General features: G+C 42.5%; 1 protein-coding gene across 4 annotated transcripts in view; it reads left to right on the top strand.

Moving 5' to 3' along the window:
• The window catches only part of RBFOX1 (RNA binding protein, fox-1 homolog 1), a 1,098,419-nt gene that overhangs the window by 372,890 nt on the left and 699,089 nt on the right, over positions 1-26,440 (top strand). For all 4 annotated transcript variants that reach the window (XM_018040930.1, XM_018040927.1, XM_018040928.1 and 1 more), the window contains exon 3: positions 9,230-9,271. In XM_018040930.1, the coding sequence (XP_017896419.1) occupies positions 9,230-9,271 (42 nt within the window). The remainder of the gene's footprint in view (positions 1-9,229; positions 9,272-26,440) is intronic.

Below are 26,440 nucleotides of genomic sequence, written 5' to 3' on the forward strand. Positions count from 1 at the left end.
CAGAAGGGGGAAAAAAGAAGTCTAGTTAAAACATCTCAATTTAAAAATGTCTTGAAAACTATATTTCATCTAAGCAGAAGTATGTAAATAGTATGTAAATCACCCACCTGGCCCTCCCCACTCTTTCTTACCTCTGGATGTGGAGAGAGGGATGATTGGAAAATCTGAGTTGAGAGCCCAGTGCTATATAATCAGAGTTCTCTGGCTATAAGGTAATGATGGTCCCAGGGGACTGGTTCAGGGACATATGCCAAGCCCTTTTAGTTCCTCAGGACATTTTGGTGAGTGTTCAGATTTTCTTGGGCTGAGCAAGGGATTGGGGTGGAGTTGGGGGAGCAATTATAACCCTTGATTATGAAGGGAAAAAGTGGTGATTGTTTCTGCATCTGAAACAAATAGAAATCATCTTCATAATAACCACGATTGTTTTCTCTCACCCTCCTCTGCCTCGGTTCACAAAATACCTTATTAAATCTGGAGAATAAAAATATGCCTGGGGTAATGGTTTATTATTAGAATAAATAATGGGCACTATGTCTCCCCCCACCTTGCAAGTTATCAGATGCAAAGACACTTTTCTGGTTTTGCTGGTAACTGTGCATACATGTGTCAGGCCAGCCTGGCTCTTGATGGCCAGGGGCCATCCTCTCACTTCAAGACCAGCATCAAACCTGAAATCAACAGCTCCAAGAGGTCGTGTCTTTGCAGGAAGCGGGGTGGCTGCAGGAAGCAGAATGGGATCCGTGCCAGGGGCCGCTTGTGACTGCCACCTCTTGCTGGGTGCCTGTCTGTCGAATCTGTCTGCCCGCACAGCCTCATCCCAGATCTGGGGAACTTGTTCTGTTGCTAATGGGGTATTTAACGAGTGGGTTCATGGCGCAGCAAGTGCGAAAAGCATTTCCTCCAAAGAAAACAGCTCTTTAAAACCTGTTATTTGAGGCTCTCTCAAGTTCCGCAGGCATCCTGACCTCTGACACCCCTTTAATCAGATAACCAACACTTGACTCTCCCTGGTGACTCATATCAGGAACGGTGGGCCTCTTGTGATCCGTACCAACATCATCAAGCAGTATGGTTTCACGGGGACCACCAGCTCACTCAGAGGCGTGTAGTGCTAGTGTATACCATACTCAAGTCATTTAAGGGCTAAAAAACCCAAGTCGTTTGAGATTTTCAGGACATGCTTAATAAATTACCCCTAAGCACTGTTGGCTATCAATTAAATATGTTAGAACTTTCAGTCTTTGGGTATATCAGTCCATGTTTACAGGTAACATCAACCAATGTTTTGTTTTGTTTCCAATTAGGATTTAGCCTTGCCACATTCTTTCTCATTCTCCTCGGAAGCTGGCACCTTTACAAAATCAGATGAGATTTTATCAACAGATTGTGGTTCTCCCTGAGGTTAAAATGAAAATAGTGGAGGACAGATGAGTGGATCCCCAAGTTCTCTCAAATGCATTTTCTTCAACAATACAACCTGAGTCAAAAATCGACTTAATTCATCACAGCTGACCTCACTCGCTGTGGCTTTTAGTTTTCATTATTTTTTCAGTTGATCACTCCTCACTTCCTTTTTTGAAGCCTGAGGACTTACTACTTTCCCACACTATTTTTTTCTCTCCTTTAGACCAAAAAGAAACAACAGCCAGAACTATTGATGAGATTTATAGTTGCCTATAATATTGTTCCCTGGTGGCTCAGAGGTTAAAGCGTCAGCCTCCAATGAGGGAGACCTGGGTTCAATCCCTGGGTCGGGAAGATCCCCTGGAGAAGGAAATGGTAACACACTCCAGTACTCTTGCCTGGAGAATCCCACGGACGGAGAAGCCTGATAGGCTACAGTCCACGCGGTTGCAAAGAGTCGGACACGACTGAGCGAGCTCACTCACTTACTTATAATATTGTTCAGTCATGTCCGACTCTTTGCAACCCATGGACTGTGGGCCACCAGGCTCGTCTGTCCATGGGATTCTCCAGGCCAGAATACTGGAGTGAGTTGCCATTCCCTTCTCCATGGGATCTTCCCAACCCAGAGATCAAACCTGGGTCTCCTGCACTGCAGGCAGATTCTTTACTGTCTGAGCCACTATATGTATATGTATATGTACATATGTATGTATATACATATACATACATATTTGTTGAATATATGGAGGGATGAAAGGATGGAAAAACAAATAGATTTCAAACATTATCCTGATCTCTAGAAAAATAAAACTGAATAAGACAGTTCTTTCCCTTGCAGATCCTGTCTGATGTGCGGGAGGGGAAATCTGACTGGTAATAAGGTCAGGATAAAGCAAGAAGAACTGATAAGGGAGAGCTCCAAGTCAGGAGAAGATGAAAAAGGCTGAATCTGAGAAAGGTTCTGAGCCCTGTTGACTAGATGAAGATAGGAGATGGGGGAAGATGAATCCCCGCTATTAAACATCTTGTTCAACCAGGAGAGCATAGGGTCTCATGCTGGAGTTTATTGCTTCAGTTTCTAACCTTTCATAAGTGCTTACTTGGCAGCCCTATCGAAAGTGGTATTTAATTCTCTGGAAGCATCTTAAAGGAACAGCACCAGACCTCCCACTTTCTTTTTTCTTTTTTTTTTCATTTAGGCTATAAACTATATTGGTTGTATGCATTAGCCCCATGGGAGGAAAAAAAAAAAATCACATGCTAGTTTCCAGATGAAATGGCATTCAGTAAAGTGTACATTTAAGGTATTTTTTAGGGCTGGCTTTTAAAAAGCGCATGGGAAGGGTATTTCTTCATAACAGATGATAAAGAGTTATAATACAGGTGTCTCTTCTCCTGAACCTCTCCCATAATGGTGTTTGGGAATTTTTTTTTTATTGAGAACCTCATTAGATATGAAACAGAAAGTCTCTCAGTCATGTCCAACTGTTTGCAACCCCATGGACTATACACAGTCCATGGAATTCTGGAGTGGATAGCCTTTCCCTTCTCCAGGGGATCTTCCCAACCCAGGGATCGAACCCAGGTCTCCTGCATTGCAGGTGGATTCTTCACCAACTGAGCTATAGTGAGAACTTATTAATGCTTCAGAGCATCATCACACTCTGCTTCGAGTTCTGTGTGATGACCACCACTGCAGCAGAAACACAGACCTGTGATGGGACTCAGACCATCAACTGGCAATTTGCACTTGATGACCTCTAGGTGACAAACAGGAGGTCACCTGCCACCAGAGCCAGAAGATGCGGGTGTTACCAGGTTGATTCCTGAACAAAGAGGTGATGGCAGGTGTAGGTTCTATTAGGCAGCAGTAGAATGTATGGTGGGCTTCCCAGGTGGCGCTAGTGGTAAAGAACCTGCCTGCCAATTCAGGAGACATAAGAAACACGGGTTTGATCCCTGGGTCAGGAAGATCCTCTGGAGGAGGGCATGGCAACCTGTTCCAGCATTCTTGCCTGGAGAATCCCATGGACAGAGGAGCCTGGCGGGCTGCAGTCCATGGGGTCGCGAAGAGTCGGACACGACTGAAGCGACTTAGCACAGCACAGCACAGAGGTGTATGGTGGAGATGACATCCAACTCACAAAGAATTTATGGCATGGGCAGGAACACCACCAGAGGAGAAGCTGGTTATTGTTACTAGAATATGAAGAATGTTACTAGAATGTAGATGCTGCTCAGGAAAAAGTATTACCACCACGCTTGAATTGCCTCTCCCATTGAGTTTATGTTTTACATGTAGATAAATATGTGATCCGTTTTGAGTTAGTTTTTTGTATGAAGTGTGAGGTTTGAATAAAGGGTTTTGTTTGTTTTTGCTTTGCATACAGACATTCAGTTATTCTAACACCATCTGTTTTGGGGCATATCAGTATCCATAGTATTAATTTTTAAGTGGTTACTCTAGAGATTATAATACATATACTTAACTTCTCTTACTGTACCTAGAATCAGGTGTTTTTTTTTTTACTATTTTGATTGGAATGTGGCACACTTATTGACATATATGTTTCTTACCCTCCTCTGTTGATGCTCTATCTTATATATTGCATATGTTGTTGTTTAGTCGCTAAGTCGTGCCTGACTCTTTTTCAAACCCATGGACTATAGCCCGCCAGGCTCCTCTGTCCATTGGATTTCCCAAGCAGGAATATTTCAGTGGGTTGCTGTTTCCTTCTCCAGGGTATCTTCCTGACCCAGGGATCGACCCTGAGTTCCCTGCCTTGGCAGGTGGATTTTTTACCACTGAGCCAGCAGGGAGACCCCATATTTACATTGAAAGCCAAATTAGGCAATTTTGTAATTTGTTTCCGTTCAACCATTAAACATATTTGAAAGAACTCAGAGGAGTAGACTGGTCTATTGTGCTGTATTTTACCCTTATATTTACCATTTCTTTGCTCTCCATTTATTCCTGATGTTCCAACTTTCCTTCTGGTTTCATATTCCATTTGTCTGGCAATTCCTGTAGCAATTATTTCAGAGCAGTTCTGCTGGCAGAGAATTTACTTAGTTTCCTTAATATTTCATATTCATTTCTAAGGGACATTTCCACTGGAATTAGAATTCTGAATTGAATTTAGCACTTAGAAAATCGTATGCCACCTCTTTCCTGGCTCCCTGGTTTTTGTTTGCTTGTTAAATGAGAAATCCACAGTTATTTGAATCGGTGCCTTCTTACAAAGAGAGCATTATTTGTCTGGCTGTTTTCAAAGTCCTCCCCCCAACCTAGGTTTTAGAATTTTGATTATATTTCTTTGGGTTTTAGGGTTTGCTGAACTTGTCGAATTTGTGTGTTTATATCTTTGGCCAAATGTGGAGCGTTTTAAGCCATTATTTCCTCAAATAATTTTTCTGTGGTGAACTTTATTCTAGAATTCTTTATCCTAGAATTATCTTTATTCTAGTATCCTTTATTCTACAATTATCTTTATTCTAGAATCCTTTATCCTAGAATTATCTTTATTCTAGGATTCCAGTGACATGAATGTTATAATTTTTTTCTGTTGTTACACACCCCTGGATTTCTTTCTCTTTTCTTTTCCTCACTTTGTTTAATTTGGATACTTTTTACTGACATGTACTCAAATTCGCTGAGTTTTCTCCTGGTGTCTCCATTCTACATTTGAACTCTTTACGTGATTTTAATTTTTTTTTAATTTACGCTATTGATCTTATAGTTCTAAAATTTCCAGTTGGTTCCTCTTTATGTCTTCTATTTTTTTTTTGGCCAGTACTGTCCATTTTTTTCCCCCTTAATGTTAACTGTGTTTTCCTTTGCTTGTTGGAGTATTTTTATAATAGCTGCTTAAAATGTGTATTTGATAATTCTAAATTACCATTTGTCTTTATTCTGGTCAGCTTCCCCCCCCCCCACCTCCGTCTGCTACTGTTTAATTTTCTGAGATTTTAGGTATGTATTCTATTCAGATTTTGTAGCGACACTGATAAAGGGAGACAGGGTAATGTAGGCTTGCTCCATCTTAGTGAGAACCAGAACCTCGTTACCTGCTTCACTTTATGTGACTGTGAGAAAGAGGTGTGCAATATGAAAGTTCCCATTGTAGCCGCTTCAGTGTACAGCATAGAGGATTAAATACATACACAGTATTGTGCGACCATTGCTGTCTAGTTTCAGAACTTTCTCATCACTCCAAATACAGAAACTCCAAGCCCACAAAGCGGTCACTCAGCCCGCTTTGTTATTATTGTTGTTTTTTAGTCATTAAGTCTTGTCCGACTCTTCTGCATGGACTGTAGCCCTCCAGGCTCCTCTGTCTGTGGGATTTCCCAGGCAAGAATACTGGAGTGAGTTGCCATTTCCTCCTCCAAGGGATCTTCCCCAAGCAGGGATCAAACTCACGCCTCCTGCATTGGCAGGTGGAGTCTTCACCACCACCTGGGAGGCCCTATTACCCCTCTTTGCCCCCTTCCCCTGGCAACCACTAATGTGCCTTCTGTCTCTGTGGATTTGTCCCACCTAACAGTTTGTGGAGATACAAGCTTTACTTATCATATGTACTTTGCACATAACCTATAACATTACCTATTTCAAGTATATGACTCACCGTGAGTGTGTTTTGTGTATTTAGACAGTTGTACCCATTTCCTGTTTATAATATTTAAATTGTCATTTTTTTTTTTAATTTTTCGGTGCACCATGCAGCATATAGGATCTTAGTTCCCCGACCAGGGATTGAACGCCCACTCCCTGGGGTGGAAGCACGGGTTCCTAACCACTGGGCCACCAGAGAAGTCCTTCTTCCTTTTTATCATTTTGAAATATTTCCTCCCAGTCCTTTCCTCTTGTCTTTCTTCTTTTTCTTTACTAGTCAATTTCACTGTATTTTTAATACAAAACAAGGATCACTTGTATAGCTGCTTTAACTAAAGACTAAATCACACCTTTTAAGCATTTCCCATCTCTCTATTTTTTGAAACAATCATTCTAAATGCTGCCCATTTTGCCGTCTTATCAATGTACTATGGGGCTTCCCTGGTGGCTCAGTGGGAAAGAATCCACCTGCAATGCAAGAGCTGCAGGAGACCTGGGTTCAATCCCTGGCTCAGGAATATCCGCTGGAGGAGGGCATGGCAACCCACTCCAGTGCTCTTGCCTGGAGAATCCCACGACAGAGGAGCCTGTGGCCTGCAGTCCATATGGTCGCAAAGAGTTGGACACGACTGAAGCAACTGAGCCCTCGTGCACAGTAGTACTAAAATTTACTTTTAATTTTTCTATTATTACACATGGTAATATTTACAGCTTTTAAATAATGCTGCAGTTAATTGACACATAAATAAACATTTGTGTGTAACTCTGTTTTCTTAAGAGCTATTCTTAGAGGTGATACTTCTGAGTTAAAGGACACAGCAAAGCACTGATTTATAGATTTGCGGCTCTGGCATATCCTAAGTAATGATTCCTGTTTTTGTTTTAGAGAAAGTCAAAAAGAAACCGTCAATATAAAATATGTAAAATATACATCAAAAGTCAGCTCCTAAACCTTCTTCTCCTTTAGTGTGTTTCAAAAACTCACAATATATTGTCAGATGCTACATATCAGGGGTTGCCTCATTGGTGAAAAAAAAAAAAAAAAACGCTAGAAATATACAGAATAAATTGTGAATGGGTACCCAAATTTTCTTTTGCTTTTGTTGTTGAAGTTGAAGGTGGAGTCGGCTAGTCACTCAGTCGTGTCTGACTCTTTGAGACCCCATGGGCTGCAGCCTGCCAAGCTCCTCTGTCCATGGAATTCTCTAGGCAAGAATACTAGGGTGGGTATCCATTCCCTCCTCCACGGGATCTTCCCAATGCAGGGATCGAATGCAGGTCTCCCACATTGCAGATGGATTCTTTACCATCTGAGCCACCAGGGAAGCCCAGTCCCCATAGTGGGAGAGTGACCACAGTCCCAGGTTGCCTTGTCACCCCCATATCACATCTGCTGACCCCAGGATAATCATTACTAATGCCCCACACACTCCTTTAATGCCCATATATATATATATATTTTTTTTAATTGGAGGATAATTGCTTTCCAATGTTGTGTTAGTTTCTGCTGTCTAGCAGCATAAATCAGCCACATGTGTACACGTATCCCCTCCCTCTTGACACTCCTCCCCTTCCTACCACCCACTCTACCTCTCTAGGTCATCACAGAGCACCAAGCTGAGCTCTCTGTGTTATACAGCAGCTTCCCACTAGCTGCCTGTTTCACACCTGGTAGTCTATGGGGCCGCAGAGAGTCGGACACAACTGAAGCGACTTAGCAGCAGCAGCAGTGTATATATACACTATATATATACAGTGTATATATACTAAATATACACAGCCGCGCTACCCTCTCAATTTCTCCTACCCTCTCCTTCCCACTCTGTGAACGTATTTGCAGGGAAGGGATGGAGTCACATATATATATATGTATACACATATTTTTTTTTTCTGTCCAGTCAACAAATTATATGGTTATTCTAAAGACACATCCTGCTTTTAAGAAACACATTTTGGTAGGGCATGGCATAGTGAAAGTGAAGTCGCTCAGTTGTGTCCGACTCTTTGCGACCCCATGGACTGTATCCTACCAGGCTCCTCTGTCCATGGGAATTTCCAGGCAATAGTACTGGAGTGGATTGCCATTTCCTTCTCCAGGGGATCTTCCTGACCCAGGGATCGAACCCGGGTCTCCTGCATTGTAGACAGACACTTTTACCGTCTGAGCCACCAGGGAAGTCCTAGGGCATGGCATAGGTATCACTAATCTTTTCCTTTTTTGAGCTTCTGGGAGATATCACAAGTTGATCAGAATTCCCTTCTCTGATATAAGCATTGACCTCAGCATTTCCCCCAACATAGTCCTCAGGAACATACCGCTATCTGATTAGAACTGGACCATAAAATGTAACCCACTTGCCAGGCCCTTAGCATCAGCAAAGATGCTGTGTGCTGACCAGTGCTTATCCCTGACCATCTTTTTTATTTTTTACTTTTCATTTTATATTGGCATATAGCCAACTAACAATGCTGTGGCAGTTTCAGGGGAACAGCAGAGGGCCTCAGCCATACACATACATGTACATCCATTCTCCCCCAAACCCTCCTCCCACCCAGGCTGCCACACAGTACTGAGCCGAGTTCCCTGTTCTGTTGTAGGTCCTTGCTGGTTATCCATTTTAAATATAGCAGAGTGTACGTGTCGATCCAAAACTCCCTAACTGTCCTTTCCCCTCTGGCAACCATAAATTAGTCTGTTAGTTTCCTTCTGTTTTGTAAGTAAGCTCTTGTGTATCATTTATTTTTAGATTCCACCTATCAGGGATGTCATATATTTCTCCTTCTCTATCTGACTTGACTTCTCTCAGTGTGACAATCTCTAGGTCCATTCATGCTGCTGCAGATGACATTACTTCATTCTGTTTAATGGTTGAGTAAGTGGACCTTCCATGAAGAATGCCTGCACTTGTTGGGGCAAGAGGGAAAGCTTCACCCTGGTCAGATTCTACCTCCCACGCCCGCGTTCACATCCCTCTCTTTATCCACCTTCAAGACTGTAGCTCATTCTAGTTGTGTTTCTGGATGACACAATTGAAACTGCAAGAGAAGCGGAAGCTATTTGGACCTAAAGAAAACATTAACTGCATAATTAATTAATTCTGGGTCTACTTTGAACCAAGTGATTAGAAGTAATTTTCCATTTTCTTTCATGCTGTTTTCATGCAGAACCGTCTGATTTCCCCCCTCTTTTTCTTCTCTTTGTAGGTTTCAAGACAACAGATGAATTGTGAAAGAGAGCAGCTAAGGGTAGGTGTATCTGCTTGTAAAATTCTTCCTGGGTCTCGTTTCTGTGTGATAAGCAAAAATTTCCCTGTCTCTCCCCAGATGCAGGATTCTAAATAATGGGCTTCATCTTAAGACTGGTTGAGTTGAAAATATTTATCCCGGCTAATTTAGTATTGATTGAGTTGGTAAATACAGTATATCTTCTTTTGAAGTGCCATTATAGTAGATATGGATTTTTTGATTTAGATTCAGCAATAAATACTTCTTTTCTGGAATTTGTTTGACATCATTGTACTCTTTTTATGGACGATACGAGGTCTAAGTAATAACAAAGGTCAAAAGAACGCCTTGCTGCCTCCTTAATGTGAACGCCAGGCTCTTTGCTGAGTGGCTCAAATGCTATGTGGCTGTTAACTGGGGTGGGTGAGCCGCTACTAAGTCAAGGACATTTTCGAGGAGAATTTGAGTCCTCCCTAGATCTTTTAGCTTTGGTGGCATGTGTGTGTCTAGGAGGAGACAGAATTTTAAAACTCAAATGCTATTTACCTTCCTAAAAATGAAACTCTCTCAGTGCTGAAGTGCATTAGTTGTGAACAGTGTTGCCTCAATGACAGCAGAGAACAGTTTGCTTATCAGCGCAGCTTGGTGGCTTTGTTCTGCTGGAAGGTGTCATGGTTGAGATCCTTGATGGCCTGGGTATAGTATTTTAAGAAATGTCTGGATTGCCTCCCCCACCCCCCATTTGTGTTTTTTAAAAAATGCATCATGTTTTGGATGGATGAATGTGAAGTCATAGTTGGCCTGTCTTTAATGTCACTGGTGGAAATTGGCAATTTTTACTGGACTGCGTGCTGTATAGTCATGTTTGTTATAAAAACTAAAGGAATCTGTTACTTTTAAAATCATAACAGCAAGGTTAGGGGTTAAGAAAGCCTTGTGCTCGAAGAGAGCTTACAGCCGCCTAGTTTATTGAAGCATTCTCATGTTGTTTATACTGTGCCTTGTAACTTTCCAGAGCCTTTACTTCCTGCCAGTCTCAAGATGACAATGATTTGCAGAGTTATTTCCATTTTACAATAGCTTTTGGCATCAGGTGTGTTAAATCCTTATGTAAAACAAACAACAAAATCCAGTTGCGTGGAACGGAGAGCTGGTAGGTTGAAGCTTTCTGCTTTTATGCATATTTATTGTATGTGGCGTCCCAGCACGGCCCTATGGATTAACCTCTCATCTCTCCCCACTTCACTCCTAAGTACTTGTGCCTACATTAGCTGTGACTTCTTCATGAAACAGCCTTCAAGATGTTTTAAGCTTTCCTGAAGTCTCTTATTGCTTTTCCCTGCAGTCTGAATTACTGGTTCATCCTAGTAAATAATGTATTACAACTTCAGATTTCTCTTCCTGTTTAGATGGGGACGATGTGGCCAGAACTAGGTCAGAGCTAGATAAAGAGGAATGCATGCTTTTTTTTTTTTTTGTCTCCGGGAGGCCTTGATAAATTCCTCAGAATTAAGAAAAAATGGAAATTTCTATGGCAAATGAGACTCCCCCGGCAAATTAAGGACGCAGGAGGTAATGAAGTACTTGTGTGCAGTTGGAGGGCTTTATTAGTTTGCATTGATGGGGGCACTGTCAACAGGGGTGTGGTTGAGGAACAAGAATGGAGCACAGCCCCCCCACCACACACACACTGTTGAATACATTTCAAGCTGTGATTTGATATGAGGAGTCATGCGGTTAACTCTAACCTGGTGCTCCGATAGCCCTGTATAAGACCATCCCTGATACCATGGACTGGAGCTTTGTTGTTGCTGTTGTAGTCTGCTTTTGCATTTTAAAGTAATTTATGTTTTGAATCAATAGATACATTCCAATCGATGGGAAACACATTTATGGAGTCTGAAATTTAAATGATGCCCAAGGGAATGCAGTGAAAATTTCCCTTCCTATTTCAATCTTAGGCATCCAATTCCCTCCTGGGAGACACCCAACTGTTATTAGACTCTGTCTCATCTTTGACAGCTGTGTCTTGTCTATGGATATTTTCTCCATCTTTCTTTTTCTGTTTTCCTTCTCCTCCTTCTTCTCCCTACCTGATCCCTCCTTTCCTTTCAGTCCTCTCTTGTGTTTATATTCTGTCCTCCTATTACCTGAAAAGAAAACTTTCTTGAGGAAGGCGGTTGCTTTTTTGTTAGGGAGACACACTTTTGGGATGTTCCTGAAAAGAAATCTGGCTCTCGTCTGAAATACCTGGCTGTTTTAATGAAATGCGGTATTTCTTTTTTTCCTTAGAAAAAGAGGCAGTGGGAGAAAAATAGATAGTGGTTTACTTACCAGCATCACTGAAGGGTGTCTATCTGCCAGCCTCACTTCTTAAAACATGTTTTAAATACAGCAAACTGCATTTGTAGTCCAGGATTTTTGGACCACAGCCATGTTGCCAAGTTTATATCCCTTCATCAGTACATTCTGTTATGTTGTCAGATTTCAAGGAGGCAATTGGATGGTTATACAATGTACCCCTTTATCTTGGCCTCCTGGAATGGCAGATAATACAAAAAGATGCAGCTACTCAACCATGTTTTGTGCATGTAGACACCTGTAGGTATTGGTACATCCAAAACCCCTCTTATTCTCCTTTTCTCACAAATCCTATTTCCCCAGCCCCCAAAAATGCATTCTGTGAGGTACTTATTCTAAAAGATACTATAAAATCTTAAAAACATTCTTTACTCAATTCATTATGTTTAAGAGAGTTAAACTTACTTTAAGCTGCAGGACTTCTCAGAGCCTTTAATGTGCAAAAACAAAATACAGAGATGATGATAATACACATTATTAAAATTAATTTATTTTTTTAATTGGAGGAAAATTGCTTTACAATGTTGTGATGGTTTCTGCCATACAGGAATGCAAATTAACCATAATTATACATGTATCACCTCCTCATGAGCCTCCCTCTCCTCTCTGTATGCAATTTTTTGCAAACTCATCTGATCACAGAACACTTGGGGATGCAGAATACACTCTGAGAAACACTTGGAAAATTATTGCAGTTTGTTTTTATTTTTCCAGTTAGAATGTTACTGTCTGAAAGTTATAGCAAAGCTAAGCATTCTTTAAAACATAAAAATATCTGGTCACTTCCCAGTTTCAGCGTTTATTCAGTGGATTTGGGGGTAGGAGGCAGTGATCTAGAATCTTTGAGCCTCTCTTAGTCTTTCTTTCCTTCTTCCCGGAGGAAGAAGCAGCATCACACGCTGGACACAGCATTCTCATCAGGAGAGAAAGCTAAGAGGAGCTTTTTCTTTTGATTGTGATTGGAGGAAAATCATTCCCAGAAACCTTCTAGGCAGATGTTCTTTTTCATCTCATTGGCCAATTACCATGCCAATCACTGCCAGAGCGACTTGAGAGGTCAGTGATTGGCCACAGCGGCCATGATTTCCGCTCCCTGCCCCCACCCCCCAGGGACAGGCACATCGTCACCAGAAGAAGATAAGATTTGCTTAAACAGGAGGAAGAGGAGCATGTTGGTTGGTGGAGTTTCCCACTAGTGTCTTCCATGAAAGGAATCCCCATGAGTCCCCTCTGTCACTCGTGTTGCTGGTTTCCTCTCAACCCCTTTAACCCTGCACTTAGGACTCCGGGAACCACACCTACAGCCTCAGCTATGCCCGAACTCTGGGTCGTGGAATCTGAAACAGATGCTTCTCTGCCAGTCCCAGCGATCACATCTCCCCATCCTAACCGCCTTTTCTACCCAGCTTGGCACTCTCTTTGTATTTCACCTTATGTTCTTTGGAACCATTCTGGCTCCTGTCTTTGCTGATTTTCCCTCATCATCGGGTATCGGCAGCAGACCAAAGACCTCTCACTCCAGGACCTACTCAGCCCCAGACGTATCATCCATGAGTTCCTGGCCTCTACTCCTCCCAAGAGTAAGCCTCCAGCCAGTCATTCTGAGTGATGACTCACCCTTCTCGGAAGGCTATTGGAATTATTTTCGTTGCCAGTGAGCAAACAACAGAACAGAAAACCTGTTCATTCCTCCATCCTAAATTTTGTCAATCTAGAGTAGGCTAAGCCTTCTTCTAGTTTATCTTTTCAGACAGTTGCTGAATCCCTTTGGGGTGATAGCTCACAGGGGCTCACCACGAAATCTGTGCATTGAAAGTTCTCTTGACACTGTGGGCTGCAATTACTCAGGTTTGCTGCCAACTGATGTTCAGCAATGCCAGTTGGACAGTTGTCATAACCCACCCATCAATATTTACCTCTCCAGCACCTGAAACCAACAAAGTGAGTGAAAGTCGCTCAGTCGTTCAACCCCATGGACTATACAGTCCATGGAATTCTCCAGGACAGAATACTGGAGTGGATAGCCTTTCCCTTCTCCAGGGGATCTTCCCAAGCCAGGGATCGAACCCAGGTCTCCTGCATTGCAGACGGATTCTTTACCAGCTGAGCCACAAGGGAAGCCTCCCAAAAGGGAAGCCAACAAAGAAACAACTAAGAGAGAAATTGTATGATTTTAGTGCATTATTGTCACTCTCATCCATCTCCCAGTGGGAAAGATTGTATGGTCATAGAATCAAAAAATCATTTTTATTTGCATTCATATAAAATACTTGGTTACAAAGGGATCTTTTGTGTTGTGGCTCTCAGCTGGTGGATTTGGATGAGCGACTGTTGAAGTTTGGTCAAGTTGCTACCAAGCAGGTGAAGGTTTCGTTCCCAGGTGGATCAGAATCATCTGTGGACTTAAATTTTACCTGTAACATGGCAGATGAATATCATGGGAGGCAGCATAGTTTGAGTGGTTAGGAGCTCTGGTGATGGTCTTAGGTTCCTGACTCTGTGCTTGAGTTTCTTTACATGCAAAATAGGGAGATTTTCTCAAATGAATGTTGATTGGATTAAATGACTTTCATAAAGCTCTTCCCCAAAAAAGTATATACTCATCATCAATGATGTTCTGAATTATTGATCTTACAGTCTTCCAACTGGTCCTCTCATCCCTCTTCCCACTAGGAAGGTGTGAGTGTGGTTAGTTGCTCAGTCATGTTCTACTCTTTGTGACCCCATGTAGCTCACCAAGGTCTTTTGTCTATGGGATTTTTCAGGGACAAATACTGCAGTGGGTTACCATTTCCTTCTCCAGGGGATCTTCCTGACCCAGGTATTGAACCTGAGTCTCCTGTATCTCCTGCATTGCAGTCGGATTCCTTACCCTCTGAGCCATCAAGGAAGCCCTCCCGCTAGGATTAGCAGGCCAGAAAGTGTGTTCAGAGTCTATCTGTCCCCACACTACCCCCAAACTAAAAAAGATAATAATTCAGAGAATGGGTTCTGTACCTGATGGCATGGTGATGTCTTCAGAAGAAAACCACCCCTCACTTTGTTAGCAGATGATAGAAACTGGCTTGGGCCAGTCTAAGCAGGAAAGGCAAGCAATCAGGCCTCACAAGGAACAGAGCTTAGAAGCTGAAAGCTATCAGGATTCAGGCAGCTTTTTCCTATCTCTTCTGTTTGGTTAGCATGTGGGTCCCCTCTTCTGCTTTGCGTTTTGAAAACTCTTCACCTTCTTTAGGCACATGGCACTTCCCAGCCGCTATGATTTATGCAGCATTTGTTCCTACAGATACAGGGACTGAGTGTTCATGAATCCTGATTATAGATTTCCTGGAAAAGGAATCTGGTTGGCTCAACCTTCGGTCAGTTCCTCACTCTGGTCCAATCAGCTGTGTTAAAGGGGCAGTGTAAATAAAGATAGTTGCCCAGGGTCACCTATTGAGGGATGACTGAATAATCTGAGAAAGAAGATCATTGCCAGTGAGTAAATATCCCTAAGGATGTTTGCAATACTTTCCATTCTTGGAGGCCAGAGCTGAGCAAAATAAGTATGCCACAGTAGCATACTACTGGGAAATAAGTACGCGACACCCTACTTAAGGGCTTCCCAGGTGGTTCGGTGGTAAAGAATCTGCCTGCCACTGCGAGTTCAATCCTTGGGTCAGGAAGATCCCTTGGAGAAGGAAATGGTAACTCACTCCAGTATTCTTGCCTGGAGAATCCCATGGACAGAGGAGCCTGGCGGGCTACAGGCCATGGGGCCTCAAGAGTCAGACATGACTTAGCGACCAGACAATATCATCCCACTCATAGCTCAGTGTTTCCCAAAGTGTGAGATACTTACCCTGCATGATCCAGCCTCCGGGTGGTGAACTTCAAGTCAAAAGGAAATGATAAATCACTTAGGAAGTTACTCCCTTTTCAATTCTCTCTGATCCTTTTTATGTCAATGAGAAACCCTGTTTAAATGAGGAATCTTAAACAAGTCTCTACCAATTTCTAAACTCTTTTTTTTTTAACAGAAACGGAGCATGCCTCGGGCTTAAAGCCTGCAGCAGCGAAGGCATCTATCCAGACCTTAAAAACACTGTTTGCAAAATATCGTAGTTAAGAACAAGGGGCCTGGAGCTAGGCCTACTGAGATAAAAATCTAGACTCTTCGATTTAGTACTTAAGCGTGTTACTTAAATCTTCTCTTCCTCCAACTCCTCTTTTAATGGAGATTATAGCTGCACGCATTTAATAAGTTGTGTGTCTGTGCATGCCAGCAAACAAAGATTAAAATAATTAATGCATATGGGGTGCATTAGTGTCTTAGAACAGTGTCTGGTAAAGGTTGGTAATAATTATTAGGTATTAATTTTTTTCTATTAACTTACATTCATGACTGTAGATACGGTTTTCTGTTGAAGCATCAACACAAAGTTTCTTCAGCAAGTACATCTATTTAGGTTAAAAACGAGTTGCTTTAAAGATAAATATTAACTACATAATGTTACAGATTGCCTGCAGTTATGACAAAAATCGTGACACTGGAATGCAAATGACGGAAGTTTTAGAAACACTAAAATGATAGTGCCAGCCTTGTGAAAGATGTTGTTGAGCAGATCTGCCTTATCAATATTTAATTTGCCAGTTAGAAGCAAGTTTCTCATTTCTGCTCGATGCAAGAGTGATGTGGATTGCAGAATGCAAATGGCTAATGATCCTCTTGGCTTAAACCCATTGCCTTCATCCGGGCATCAGAAAATGAAACTTTCCCAACCTCCTGGGAAGTGAGCTGTCAACAGCAAAGCCATTGTTCCCTGCCTCTCTGCCTCCCACCCTCCTAAGACCCCATCCTCGATGAGTCTTAGGAGAGCAGGGAAAGAAACGTCAGCTCCCTACTCCTTGAAATGACCTCACAAGATTCATGGTTTGGGGATTATAGGTTTAGAATGACACATTCTAAGTAAGAGTGCCTGCTTCCCTTTAGCTATTTATTCAAGAAGTTTGTTTGTTTTTTCAGGGGTGTATAGATACGAAAAAGGGCCTACATGCAAACCAGCATAGTCAGCTCTGTTTTTTTGTTTTTGTTTTTTTTTAATAATTTTACTTACTTGTGTTTGGCTGTGCTGCTCTTCATTGCTGCGGGCTTTTCTTTTGTTGTGGCAAGCAGAGGGTTACTCTTTAGTTAAAGTGCCCAGGCTTCTCATTGCATTCTCTTACATTCATGACTGTAGATATGGTTTTCTTTTGCAGACGCAGCACGAACTATCCTTGGCAAGTCCATCTATTTAGGTTATAAGTGAGTTGCTTTAAAAATAAATATTAACTACATTAATGTTAATATTATAGAATCTAGGGCGCGCAGGCTTCAGTAGTTGCGGCTCCTGGGTCTAGAGCCCGGACTCAGTAGTTGTGGTACAAGGGCTTAGTTGCTTCTTGGCCTCTGGAATCTTCCTGGATCAGGGGTCCAACCCATGTCTCCTGCATTGGCAGGCGGGTTCCTTACCACTGAGCCACCTGGGAAGCCCAAGAAGTGTTTTTGAATCATGTACCATACGCCCATCACTGTGCCAAGTGTTGGAGATAGAAGGGTATGTGAAAACCTACGTGGCTCCCATTCTCCTAAACCTTACAGGTTAGTGGAGAAGATGAGCATTTATTAAAAGACCAGCACAAAATGGTACAGGGGGAAATGATAATTTCCTGAAATGAGAGATGCTGTATAAAAGGACCCAGATGGAAAAACATACCTAATTGGCCTCCACTTATCAAACCAGCCATCCTATCCCTTTATAAAACATATTGACAGATGTCTGTGCAGCCTGTGAACTGACTGTTTTGTGCAACCTCACCTTTCTCTTCACCCGTTGAGGTGTCTGCTTGCCAAGAGTCAGTTGTATTTATTCCCAGACCTGCTTCTGCCAGCTGCACTTGTTATTGTAATTACATTATTTAGTGGAATATTATGTAAACTGACGAAAAATGAGTACAATAAGAAAAAGAGCTGTTTCTCTGAAAACTAAGTTAATGCTTTGGAAACATTCTATGAAAGCAAGCCTCAAACATTATTTGGATTAGCTATAAGAGGATGGTAACATGTTAGCAGAAAAAGAACCCTCAGAAATCTGGAAAGATTCTGTACTCAGAATTTTTCAAATGCATCTTGGAATTCTTGCTTAACATTAAACAAGCCAGAACTGATAGTATAGATCAGAGCTTGGCAAACTTTTGCTGTAAAGGGCCAGATAATGAGTCTTTTAGGCTTCACAGCCATACAGTTTCTACTGCTATCATTCAAAATTGTCTTTGTAGCACTTAAACAGCCATAGACAAAATGAATGAGCAAAGCTTTGCTCCAATAAAACTTTATTTACAAGAACAAGGATTGGGTCAGGTTTGGCCCCCAAGCCACGGTTGGCTGACTTCCACTGGAGACTGAGAAATATGGATGAGGTTTGTGTGGGAAAGATGATGAGGGATTCCACTCGACACTCAAAGGCCTTGGACTGAACATCAAAGATCAATAAATTAATGCACATTAATATATTTTAGATTAAAGCAAAAAATTTAAGAAGCCTCTGTATCTCTTTAAAGTGATTCCTTCTTTTCAAAGGCTTCTAATGAACTACCTTCTCCCATTCCCAAATGAGATGCCTTCTAGAGAGCTGATACAGGGCCTTGAAACACAAAATAAAATTATGCTTATTTTTATGAGCTAACCCATTAGTCTAGAACAGAGGGAAAAGTTTATCCTGTTTCTCAGGATCCCCCAGCAAGTAATTTCTGGAACTCCACATCAAGAGTGACATTGTCCACATATGTATCATGGGGCTTGTCCAATGCAAACTGATGTTCAGCTGCTCCAAAATATTCTCTTTTCTTAACAAGTATCTGGTAACTTGCCTGTCTAGATCATTCTGTCTTCAGAACCACTTCTCTGGAGGCATGAACATTATTGTCTGTGTTAACATCCCCAAAACTCTGTTAAAGTCAGGCTTTGGAGATTGGCAAAGTGACTGAACAGCAACAAATCTTTGCCAAATACTCAAGAGGTAACCGAAATCCAGTGTCCTTGACTTAGATGACTCACCATCATTGCCCCTACCTGGTTCTTTGCTTCCATATATATTCAGGTGTGCACACACAAGGAAGAAAAGAAAAAAGAAGGATGCTTGCTTCAATCTGTAAAACTAATGGTCCCACCTTAGAGATTTTTCCCAACCAAAAGGAGTTTGTTGTGTTCAGTCCCGAAGTGTGTCCAACTCTCTGCGACTCCATGGACTGCAACACACCAAGCTTCCCTGTCCTTCACCGTCTCCCGGAATTTGCTCAAACTCATGTCTGTGGAGTCAGTGATGCCATCCAGCCACCTGCCATCCCCTTCTCCTCCTGCTTTCAATCTTTCCCAGCATCAGGGTCTTTCCAATGAGTTGGCTCCTTGCATCAGGTGGCCAAAGTATTGGAGGTTCAGCTTCAGCAAAGTAATTAGCTCTCTACTTGTAGAATTGACTATAATTCAGACCACCAGAAAAATCTCCAAGGGCAGCTTCCCTACTAAAATAAGAAATTTATAAATACATTTAAATTTTTAAAAAATGTTTTCTTCGTTTTTGCACACTCTTCCTTCCAGATCTCATGGGTTCCCCAATATTCAAAAGATCAATAGCAGATGAACTGGAAGGATAATGGATCAAGAAACCAGCTGACTAGTTATAGACACTAGTTTTCCCAGCTTCATAGTAAGGCACGGTTACACAAAGACATGTACAGGTAGCCAACTCCCTGCATCTTAGATGCTGAATCCTGGTGCTCACATGTGTGATAATGCATCTGTCCTCCTTTGCATCTCCTCAGGCATTTCCTCGCTTCCTCTGGGGAAGACTCCAGAGTTATTACATTTAGCGCACTTGGCCTAATATTTATTTTCCTTTTCCTTTGCTTTCATTTTAGCCTAGTTTCCCAAGTCAGTATCCCCACCTTTCCAGGGCACATTTGTCCTATTTCTTGTTTTATCATTAAATCAGTATCAAACAGCTTCCAACAAAACTGCTCATAATGCTGACATTTCAATTTGTCATCAGCATTCTTCATTTCTATGACTGATGCCTCAGTGAAGACTTACCCTCCTGCAGTGTACTTCTGAGATCTAAATACCATTCCAGGAAAAAAAGAAAAAAAAACTTGATAGGGAACAGGGAGAATGGGGCAGGAATCAGATAAATAAGTATGTGTGCTTTCCTCTACTTGGGTGAAGAAAGAGGCAAGTTTTCATCAGACAACAAGGCCTCCTCTACTCCATCCTGAGAGCATCATAAGCTCATCATTAGCTCTCTCTTTAGAGATCCCTTACTCAGGTTGTGCTGTTTGCAAGCACATAGCAGGTATAGTGGACACATGCTAGTTTATTGCTGGTGTCCAGCAAGCATCCCTACTCTCAGGGAACAGCATCCTGTGTGCTCTTGGGGTTAATTCTCTTCCCTCACATGTTCATTCATTGTGGTTGTTTAGTCACTCAGTCATGTCTGACTCTTTGTGACCCCGTGGGTTGTAACCCATCAAACTCCTCTGTCCATGGGATTTCCCAGGCAAGAATACTGAGCTGCGTTGCCATTTCCTTCTCCAGGGAATCTTCCTGACTCAGGGATCAAATCCTCCTCTCCTGCTTGACAGGTGAATTCCTTACCACTGAGCCACTTGGGAAGCCCCATGTTCATTCTTACAGAGGCAATAAATAAGCCACATGATATAGATATGGCCCAGGCAGCCAATGGGATTCCCTCTACTGAGATGTTGATCGGGGTCTTAGTTCATTCAGGCTGTTATAACAAAATACCACACTGGGTGACTTATCAACAACAGAAATGTATTTCTCACTGTTCTGCAGGCTGGAAGTTTGAGGTCAGGGTGCCAGGATGTTTTGTGAGGAGCTGATTTCTCATTATAGCCTGACATAGTGGAAGGGGCAGGGGATCTCTCTGGGGTCTTTTTATAATGTGGCCGCTAATCCCGTTTGTGGGGCCCCCACCCTCATGACCTAATCACCCCCCAAAGGTCCCACTTCCAACAACTATCACATTGGGCATTAGGATTTGAGTATATGAAATTTAGGAGGACACTCTCACTGAAGTACTTCCCTGGTGGCTCAGATGGTAAAGAATCTGTCTGAAATGTGGGAGACCAAGGTTTGGTCCCTGGGTCAGGAACATCCCCTAGAGAAGGGAATAACTTTCCTCGTGGCTCAGCTGGTAAAGAATCTGCCTGCAATGTGGGAGACCTGGGTTTGATCCGTGGCTTGGGAAGGTCCCCTGGAGAAGGGAATGGCTACCCACTCCAGTATTCTGGCCTAGAGAATTCCATGGACAGTATAGTCCACGTGGTCACAAAGAGTCAGACATGACTGAGTAACTCACTTTCTTTCCAGTATTCTTGCCTAGAGAATTCTGTGGACAGAGGAGCCTGGTGGGCTACAGTCCATGGGGCTGCAAAAAGTTGAATACAACCGAGCAGCTAAAAATCAATACCTGAAAGAAGAAGAAGAAAAAAAAGCTCATTAAAACTGTGGCAGATGTGGATGGCAGTGATACACAACAGAGGAGAAAAAACTGACAACAACAAGCTGGAGTTGATTCATTTCAGGGGTGACATCCTGATAAGACTGAGTGAGGAAGCCCCTTCCTGAAGTTAGCCTTGCAGATCTACCCTGCTTCCTCTTTTTATACTTAAGCTTGGTTATCCAGCTCTCCCTGGAGTTATCGCATACCCTTCCGGTGATCTCTTTTTCTGCTGAAGTTAGTCAGAATTCATTCCTTTGGCCTGTGATCAAAGAACCTTTAGTGATACACGGGGGACATGTGCTAAACTCGGGAGAATTACAGAGCCCAGAGCTTGGTTAAAGGTTTGCTAAAAGCCAAGTCTTGTATCATTTTCCAACATGCTTCCCTGATGGCTGTGTGGATCAGCACTACCTTTTGGCATTGATGGACCTTGGATTGATAGACCAAGGGAAGGCAGCTATCAGTTTCCATCCACAGAGGACATACTGCCAGATGTTTTACCTACATTTGTCTGTTTCACTGAGTTGCCATGAGCCTGAGAGGCATGTCAGAGCTGATGCCTTTTTTGAACAAGATATTCTCTTTCAGCCACAAGGAATCACCCAGATCCCTGCAGACAGAGGAGAGCTGATACAAGATCATCACATGTCACTTAGTTAATGCTTCTCAGTATGTGTGCGCATGCTCAGTTGCTTAGCTGCGTTAAACTCTTTGTGGCCCTATGGACTGTAGCTCACCAGGCTCCTCTGTCCATGGGATTTCCCAGGCAAGAATACTGGAGTGGATTGCCATTTCCTTTTGCAAAGGAATCTTCCTGACCCAGAGATCAAACCCACGTCTCCTGCACTGGCAGCTGGATTCTTCACCACTGAGCCACTTGGGAAGCCCAGTGCTTCTCACCGTACACCCCAGAGGCCACTTCAAGTATTAATGAAAACTACCATTTTTCTCCTTTTTTTGTCAAACTTGGTAAAAACATTCTGATGCCCTAACCTCACCCTAGAGATACTAAATTATCATATTATTATGGGCTGAATCATGTCCAGTCAAATTCATATGTTTTCTAACCCCCATCCCATACAACAGAATGTGACGGTATTTAGAGATGGGTCTTTAAAGAGGTGATTGAGTTAAAATGAGTTCATATGGGTGGGCTCTACTCCAATAGGACTGGGGTCTTTATAAGAAGAAGAGATGAGGACACAGGCACACACAGGCAGAACATGGCCATCTTCAAGTCAGAAGTATAGGTCTCAGAAGAAACCAACTTGCCTGACATCTTGATCTCAGACTGTTGACCTCCTAAGCTGTGAAAAAATAAATTTCTAGTGTCTAAGCCACCTAGGCTGCAGCACAGTGTTCTGGTTTGTTGTTCGTTGTTCAGTCCCTAAGTCGTGTCTCTTTGTGAGCCCGTGGGCTGCAGCAGGTCAGCTTTCTCTGTTCTCCACTGTCTCCCGGAGTTCATTCAAATTCACGTCCATTGAGTCGGTGATGCCATCTGACCATCTCATCCTCTGTCGTCCCCTTCTCATCCTGCCTTCAATCCTCCCCAGCATCAGGATCTTTTCCAGTGAGTCACTCTTCACATCAGGTGGCCAAAGTATTGGAGCTTCAGCTTCAGCATCAATTCTTCCAATGGATATTCAGCACTGATTTCCTTTGAGATTGACTGGTTTGATCTCCTGCAGTCCAAGGGACTCTCAAGAGTTCTCTAGCACCACAGTTTGAAAGCATCAATTCTTCAGCACTCAGCCTTCTTTACTGTCTAACTTTCACAGTGTACGTGTTATGGTACCCTTGGAAGATTCATGCATGTCCTGTGAGTCTCCAAGACATTACTACTAAACAAAGGCAAGATGGTGTAGTTGATTTTGATGTGTTTTGGTACCTTTGGTTTTTGTGCCCTGTTTAGCGTTCTGAGTCACTCAGTCGTGTCTGACTCTTTGTGTCTGACTCCAAAAACAGTATCTCACCAGGCTCCTCGATTCAGGGGATTCTCTAGGCAAGAATAATGGAGTGGGTAGCCGTTCCCTTCTCCAGGAGATCTTCCCAACCCAGGGATTGAATCTGGGTCTCCTGCATTGCAGGCAGATTCTCTACTATTTGTGCCACCAGGGAAGCCCTGTTGATAGGTGATTAAAAACAAACAAACAAACAAAAATATATATATGTGTATATATATATATATATATATATATATATATATATATATATATATATATATATATATATAATATGCCCTCTCTTGGAGGGCAAGGATTATTTCCTAGACTCCTTCTGTGTTTCCTGAGGGTACAACACGTCAAATGGACGAATCAGTGCTATTCTTGATGGAAGTCTCGGATTTTTGAGTAGATTCAAGCTTGATCTTTCATTCATATTACATTTCCCAACATTTGGGCAACTTGTGTTGAGCTGACAGGGTAATCGGCACACTCAATTTTGACAGGACAATGTCCTTCAAGCATGTGGGGAACCCAATGCCTTTGCTGCTACAGTAGGCACGTTTGGGTTTGCCCTGATGGTATATCTAATTTACAGGTTGTGGTGAAGAGTATAGCGAGCTTCCTGGATAGAAAGCTTAGTGTCATGATTTCTGTGAGCTCGTTGTCTAAGATGCAGTTCATGTGTACACAGATAGTAACACTCACAGAACATTCTGCCAAGAATAAGTCAGAGATTGAACATTTTCAGTGATTTTTACAGTGTTATTTTCTATGGTTATATACACTTGATCTTGACTGCATTTATGGTTCAACACTTTTAAGCCAAAGGCGTGTTTTTATAAATGTCTGAATTAAACATAGGACAGTTTTCAAGAGAGCTGAGCTGATGTTTCAGTGGTTTTGATTAACCTGGTTTTGCTCATTTGCTCCTACGTATTCCTAAGCAGAGCCATCTCCCCTTGCATAAAGTGATTTGGGAGCACAGCCTCAGGAAGCATAATTTGCTAAATAGCCAAGAGCATCATGTCCAGAATATTTTTGCAAAGTTGCCTCAAACTAAAAACTTGAGACTAATCAGCTGATCAGGTGATGCAGATTGGGAAATTGCAACAAAGTTGTTGTGTTTGCTGTTCATTCGCTAATCGTGTCTGCCTCTTTAGCGACCCCATGGACTATAGCCCACCAGGCTCCTCCATCCATGGGATCCTCCAGGCAAGAACACTGGATCAAGCTGACATTTCCTTCTCCAGGGGATCTTCCCGACCCAGGGATTGAACCTGCATCTCTGGTGTCTCCTGCATTGGCAGGCGAATTATTTATCACTGAACTACCAGGGAAGCCCCAAGCTAACTTTGTAGATACCAGATTGATTAAGGTCAACAAAAGCCAAAGCTGACAAGACTGCGGTTAGGAGGGTGGATGAACTAGTGAGCAGGGATCGGGTGTGAATCTGCAAAGTCTTTAGTGCATGCATTTTGCCCAGAAAGGCATGCGGTCATGTGTTCTTCTGGATACGTTTGTCATTAAGAGAAATGAACTCCTGATAAACAGGCTAGCGCTTCATGGGCACATCCTCACCCTAAGCTTGAAAAAGGTGGCTCCCATCTGGTTTAACACACTGTAGATTCTTCAAAGGCTCAGTTCTCTGCTGCTACTATAAACCTGTCATCTTAAGAAGTGTTGATCCTTAGGCATCTTAGAACAATGACATCATTCTGATAGTTTCTACTGAGCATCTGTACAGCACCAGGAAAGTAGCTATCTAAACTTTAAGGCAAAGTAAGTAGGTATCTTGCCTTTGAGGGGTATGCAGTCTTCTTGGAGATGTGAAATGTGGAAATAAGTAATGAGAAAATAAGGCAGAAGAAAGTGCCATTTAGTAGGTATGCAATGAGGTGCCATGAGAGCTCAGGGGAGAATAGTATTGCTCACCCTAGATGCCAAGGCTGGGACAGATTTTTTTTTTTAATAACTTTATTTATTCACCTATCTATTTTTGGCCATTCTGGGTCTTTGTTGCTGTGCATGCTTTGCTTTAGTTGCGGCGAGTGGGGGCTATTTCTCTAGCTGAGATGTGTGGGCTTCTCGTTACGGTGGCTTCTCTTGCTGTGGAGCATGGGCTCTAGGGCATTCGGGTTTCAGTAGCTGCAGCACGTGGGCTCAGCAGTTGTGGCTCCCAGGCTCCAGAACACGGGCTCAGTAGTTGTGGTGCACAGGCTTAGTTACTCTGCGGCGTGTGGACCTTCCTCGACCAGGGATGGAACCCATGTCTCCTGCATTGACAGGCAGATTATTTACCACTGAGCCACCAGGGAAGCCCCCAAGACAGATCTTTTAGAGGATAATTCCCCACCTGTCCCCCAACTTTGAAATCTTGCCTGAGTTCTGGGTTTTAATAACCAAAGACTACTGTTTATTTTAACTTAAGCATCTCACACTCAATATACCCAAATCCACGTTCATCCATCTTCCCTTTCCACACACATCCATCAGTCTCGTCTTCCTTTCCTCTTCTATCTCCTCATAAGAGATTCTGATTCATTTGCTGAGGCCATAAAACCAAGGTGTCGCTCTCGGCTCTCACATCTTCCTCATCTCTACAGTCTCCTTCAGATTTGAGATTCCTACCATCTCTCAAATCTGTCAGTGCCTCTCCAGATCCATTTTCGCAAACAGAGTTGAGGCCACCATGATTTCTCATGCAGATCACCCCCAGAGCTTTCAAACAACTTGACCAGCTTTCTGGTTCTTGTTCCCTTTTAGGGTGAATATATATTCGGGGTTGCTTGGAGCAGTCCCAATTACCACTATTGTTCTAGTGTAATTATGAATTGTCCTTCCGTCCCGTCCAATAAACTGCTGTTTTGAACAACTGATCGTGGCTTCTCAACATTCCATTCACCCTTCTGGGCCAGAAGGACCTTGCAAAAGCTTAATACTACTCTTAGTCTTTATTTTGTTACTATGCGTCTCACCTTCTTCATGCTTGCATGCCTAAGTAGCTTCAGTTATGTCCAACTCTTTGTGACCCCCTGCTAAGCTCCTCTGTCCATGGGATTCTCTAGGCAAAGACTGAAGTGGTTTGCCATGCCCTCGTACATGTAATCTGTAATTGTCTAGTTTATTTACCTATTAACTAGTTCAAGATCTCTTTTTTCTACCTTCCTACTACCCTTATAGTTTATCCCCTAGAGTTAATTTTACTTACTTTTCTGTTCTCTATTGCCTATAACATAATAGAATAAATGTTTGAAAATATAAGTTGAAGGTTGCTTTTTATTAATATAGTGAAAGAAAGCAGGATGAAGGCCAGTACATAATTTCACCTGTATGATAACCTATATCCC

The sequence above is a fragment of the Capra hircus genome, chromosome 25, assembly GCF_001704415.2.
Source record: "Capra hircus breed San Clemente chromosome 25, ASM170441v1, whole genome shotgun sequence".
Classification (NCBI taxonomy): Eukaryota; Metazoa; Chordata; class Mammalia; order Artiodactyla; family Bovidae; genus Capra; species Capra hircus.